Genomic DNA, 4,986 nt, shown 5'->3' with positions numbered 1-4,986 from the left:
AGCTCGGGGGGGCGGGGACGGGGGCGTGGTGTGTCTGACGTCACGGGGAGGTGTGGATGGTCTCCGCCAATGAGCTGCCCCCGCACCGCCTCCGCCCCGCCCTCTCGAGCGCTCTGGGCCCGCCGCCGCGCGCCCCCGGGACCGAGCCGGGCTGCGGCGGCGGCAGCGGCGGCGGCGGCGGGGCCCGGCCCGGCGGCAGGTACCGAGCGGGGGCCGGGGGCCGGGGGCTGAGCCAGGCCGAGCCTCAGCAGCAGCCCCGGCTGCCGGGGACGCGGCGGGAGCGCGCAGCTCGTTCCCGGCGGGGCCGCGGGCAGGTGCCAGCACCGGGGACACCCCGCGGCAGGACCCGTCCTGCACTCGCTGCCCACCGCGGGGCGGGGGGGGGGGGCGGAGGGAGGCGGCTGCGACCTCCGGGTGTGGGACACGTCCCCACGGGCAGGGCACGTCCGTCGAGGCTGGCACATGGCAGCACGTGCCCCGGGGTGAGGGTGCCGGGGACCCGACGCCGTTGCCTTGTCCCGCAGGTCGCCCCGGCGCCGCTGAGCCATGCGGGATCGCCCGGTGCCCCCCCTGCCAGAGCCATGAGCAGCTGCCGGTACAATGGGGGGCTGGCACGGCCCCGGGGCCCCCTGAGCACATCCACACGCACCCTGCACCCGCTGGAGACCGAGACCCAACCGCTGCGACCACGCCGTTCCCCCGGCCTTGAGGTGGTGGTGGCCAGGCCGGAGCAGCCTGGGGGTCTGGATCCTGAACTGGCAGCGGCCCCAGGGCAGGATGCAGCTGAGGACCGGGGCCGAGGACCCCGGAGGAACCAGAATATCGGGTACAAGCTGGGGCATCGGCGAGCCCTCTTCGAGAAGAGGAAGCGCCTCAGTGATTATGCCCTCATCTTTGGGATGTTTGGCATTGTGGTCATGGTCACAGAGACGGAGTTGTCCTGGGGGGTCTACACCAAGGTAGGGGGAGTGCTGAGGGGATGGTAGGAGCCTGGATAGGTCCATCAAGGCTCATGGTGCCTGCTTCCTCTTAGGAGTCCTCGTACTCATTTGCACTGAAATGCCTTATCAGCCTCTCAACCATCATCCTCCTGGGGCTCATCGTCATGTACCATGCCAGAGAGATCCAGGTGAGAGGCACCCATCAGCGGATGCTCACTGGGGCTGCACCACCCCGGGGGTCCTAGCACCCATCCCCCCTCATCCTTTCATTCCTCCCTGCAGCTCTTCATGGTGGATAACGGTGCCGATGACTGGCGCATCGCCATGACCTACGAGCGCATCTTCTTCATCGCACTGGAGCTGATCATCTGTGCCATCCACCCCATCCCCGGGCAGTACCTCTTCACCTGGACGGCACGGTTGGCTTTCACCTACGCTGCCTCGGTGGCCGACGCCGATGTGGACATCATCCTCTCCATCCCCATGTTCCTGCGGCTGTACCTGATCGGGCGCGTCATGCTGCTGCACAGCAAGCTCTTCACCGACGCCTCCTCCCGCAGCATTGGTGCCCTCAACAAGATCAACTTCAACACCCGCTTCGTCATGAAGACCCTCATGACCATCTGCCCCGGCACTGTCCTCCTCGTCTTCAGCATCTCCTCCTGGATCATCGCTGCCTGGACAGTCCGAGTGTGCGAGAGGTGCGGGGAGTGCTCTCTGGTGGGGGGCGCAGGGCTGAGGTGCAGCTGAGGACACACGGTGCAGACCCCGGCTAGGCTAGGGGGAAAGAAGAATCCCCTTGGAGAAGAATCCCCTTGGAGAAGAGGGGCAGAACTCCCCAGTGGGACCCTTATGTCTCAAGTGGTGGCGACACCGGTTTTACCAAACCAAAGCCAAGGCAAGGAGAGGGTGGCTGGATCCCCAGCCCTCTCTCACAAGCCCCCCTGTAGCTCCCGGGGGTGCATCAGGAGGAGCTGGGGGTCTCACATGAGATGTGGCCCGTGCTCCTCAGCTGTGCCTGCCAGGATGCCGGGATGCTCGTGCCGGTGCCCAGCCCATGCTCGTCCCTTCTCAGCTGCTCCACCCCCGGGACATGCATTAACTGCTCTTGTTTTCCCTCCCTGATACTCTGCTGCTTGCAGGGACAAACTGTGAGTCACTCCAGGGACCGAGAGCGCGTCCTGCACGGGACGTCCCCCCCAGCTTCTGCTACCCAGGGTTTAGGATTAGCTGCAGCCAGCATGGGGGGGGGGTGGTGTCAAGGACCTGGGTGGGAGCAAAGAGGCCGTGGGCACGGAAAGGGGCTGGAGCCCTTTTCTGCTTGGAACCTCAGCAGCTGCTTTCTGTACCCCCTGTGCTGGGGGCATGAGCTGGGGGTCCCGTTGCAGTGTATGGGGGGCTTGGAGCGCGGGTGCTGCTGCCCCAGCTCTCAGGGTGCTCTTGGTGGGATGAGTTTGCTGCAGGAGTTGCTGCGGGTCCTGGGGTGACCCCAGTGGGGGGGAACCCCCAGCAAGGAGCACGGCTGAGCCAGAGGAGCCACTGCATCCTTCACGTTTCTAAGCAGAGTCTCCAAAGGGCTTTTCCGTGGCTCTGGCTGTTGCTCCGTGTTTCCCTTTCTTAACAAGCACAGAGAAGTCTCGGGTGTTCCTGGAGAGGATGGAGAGGAGCGGGGAGCACCGCAGCCCCCCTGCCCCAGGCTGGGGTACACCATGGGGTGCCATCCTTGGGCTGGTGGCCCTGCGGGGCTGGCTGAGGTTCCAAGCCCAAAGGAGGGGTGCAGCAATCCTAAATGCCTCGCTGCTTGCTTCAGCACACCCCCCCCCCCCCTCCAGCTTGTTCCCATTTGCTCCATCCCCTGTTCTCCCCCCTGGCTCCCCACTGCTCCCCGCATGTCCCCATCCCATGGCCGGGAGTCCCTCAGGGAGGGTGTGGGGGGCACAGGGCACAACCATCCACATCCATGGTTGGTATCCTAAAGCGCAGTGTTCCCCCCGACCAGTGACACCCGCAGTGGCCTCAGGGCCACTGGGCTTGCTCGGAGTGGGGGGGTTGTGGGGTGATGAGCACTTGGCTCTGGGTCTGTGCAGCCATCCCTGCCCTGCTCCGCAGGGACCGGATGTCACTTTGGGGGTTCAGCAGTAGCACCCATGTCCTGTGCTTTGAGATCTCAGGGCGGGGCTTTAGGAGGATGGAGGTTTCTGCCATTGAGGCCTGGAGGCTGCTGCTCCGCACCCATCACCCACGTTATCCTCCCCGTTATTCTGGGGGCCGTCCTCACCCCTGGGTGGCCATACCCGGTGTCCCCACGTGCCAGGAGCATGGCTGAGAGCTTGGGGACCCTCCTGGCTGCAGCCACTGATGGGCAAAGTGAGGGGCATGTGGTGGCGCCGGCTCCATGCAGTGACAGTGGCTGCGTTCGGCCCTGGGCAGGTACCACGACAAGCAGGAAGTGACCAGCAACTTCTTGGGGGCCATGTGGTTGATCTCCATCACCTTCCTCTCCATTGGCTACGGGGACATGGTGCCACACACCTACTGCGGGAAGGGCGTGTGTCTGCTCACTGGCATCATGGTGAGCACCAGCAATGGGACTGGGGGGGACACAGCGCTGAGCCCCCTGGTCCTGCCCTCACCATGGGGCTCTGTGCCCGCAGGGTGCCGGCTGCACTGCACTGGTGGTTGCTGTGGTTGCCAGGAAGCTGGAGCTCACCAAAGCAGAGAAACATGTGCACAACTTCATGATGGATACACAGCTAACAAAGCGGGTAAGACCCACTCCTCTTCCTCATCAACCATGGGACCAGCCCCTTCTTCCATCCCTCATCCTGGTGCTCTGCTGCTTCTAGGTGAAAAATGCTGCTGCCAACGTACTCAGGGAAACGTGGCTCATCTACAAACACACCAAGCTGGTGAAGAAGATCGACCATGCCAAAGTTCGGAAACACCAGCGTAAGTTCCTCCAAGCCATCCATCAGTAAGTGCCAAACCTTTACCTGCTTCCTACCAGCAGATTTTTCACAGTGGATCCAGGCACTTCCTTCCCTGGATCCTGGGGTTGGGAGCCAGGTTGTCCCTTGTCCCCATCCCGGCTGTGGGATGCTTTCCCAAGGGGTTTGGGATGTGGATGGTGATGCTGGGGTGACCCCAGAGTACCCGGTGGTTGGGGATTGATGTGTCTGTGTTCACTAGGGAGCAGGGCTGGGGGCTGTGAGCCTCTGGGTGCCTCCTGCTTTGGTGGGGGGGGATTGAGGGGTGCCCAGCTTGGGGGGACACTGCGGGGAGGCCCGTGCTGTGTTTGCTGTCGTCTCCCTGCGCCCTTCGTGGTGGTATTAAACCTGCTGTTGTGTTTTGTCTCTGTTCTGCCCTGTCCCTGCAGAGCTCAGAAGTAAGTTCACCCTGCGGGACTGCTCCTCTCCTCTGGCTGCTCCCCCTCTGCATGGGCTCCTTGCTACAGAATAATTGGGGGGGGGCACATGGCAGCACAGCTTGTGTGGGGCGACGATGGTGGCTGTGCTTGTGGGGGGCGCGAGCTGCATGTTGGGGTGCTGCAGGGGGTGTGGGCTCTATGGGGGTGTCGCTGCCCTTAACCCTGCTCCCCTTGTGTCTCTGCAGGTTGAGGAGCGTGAAGATGGAGCAGCGGAAGCTCAACGACCAGGCCAACACGTTGGTGGACCTGGCGAAGGTGAGTGATGATGATGGTGTGGCATTTGCAGGGACCCCATTGCTGGGGAGGGGTCTCCCGGTGCTTACCCCCCATGTGTTCCCCCATTAGACCCAGAACATCATGTACGACATGGTCTCGGAGCTGCAGGAGCGCCACGAGGACCTGGAGAAGCGCTTGGGTGCCCTGGAGAGCAAACTGGAGGCGCTGGGGCTGAGCCTGCGAGCGCTGCCGGCGCTGGTGAGCCAGGCGCTGGGGCAGCAGCAGCGCGAGCTCCTGGGGAGCTGGACCCCCCGGCTGTGCCCTGCCACCGCCCCCTGCACCCCAACGCGGGCCCCCCGCGCCCCCTCCACCGCTCCCCCCACCTCCTCGGACAGCGGATGA

General features: G+C 64.2%; 1 protein-coding gene across 1 annotated transcript; it reads left to right on the top strand.

Annotated features, from left to right (window-relative positions):
* Positions 1-581: 581 nt before the first annotated feature.
* Positions 582-4,986, top strand: KCNN1 (potassium calcium-activated channel subfamily N member 1; the record flags this gene model as incomplete). Its single annotated transcript, XM_080634082.1, has 8 exons — positions 582-959; positions 1,034-1,129; positions 1,224-1,642; positions 3,372-3,513; positions 3,596-3,706; positions 3,788-3,915; positions 4,554-4,623; positions 4,714-4,986. The coding sequence occupies 8 exons, from the start codon at positions 582-584 to the stop codon at positions 4,984-4,986; spliced, it is 1,617 nt and encodes a 538-aa protein (XP_080490208.1).

Source organism: Psittacula echo, assembly GCF_963264785.1.
Source record: "Psittacula echo genome assembly, chromosome: 24".
NCBI lineage: Eukaryota > Metazoa > Chordata > Aves > Psittaciformes > Psittacidae > Psittacula > Psittacula echo.
Note: the sequence above shows the minus strand (reverse complement) of the source record. Positions and strands in the feature narration are given on the sequence as shown.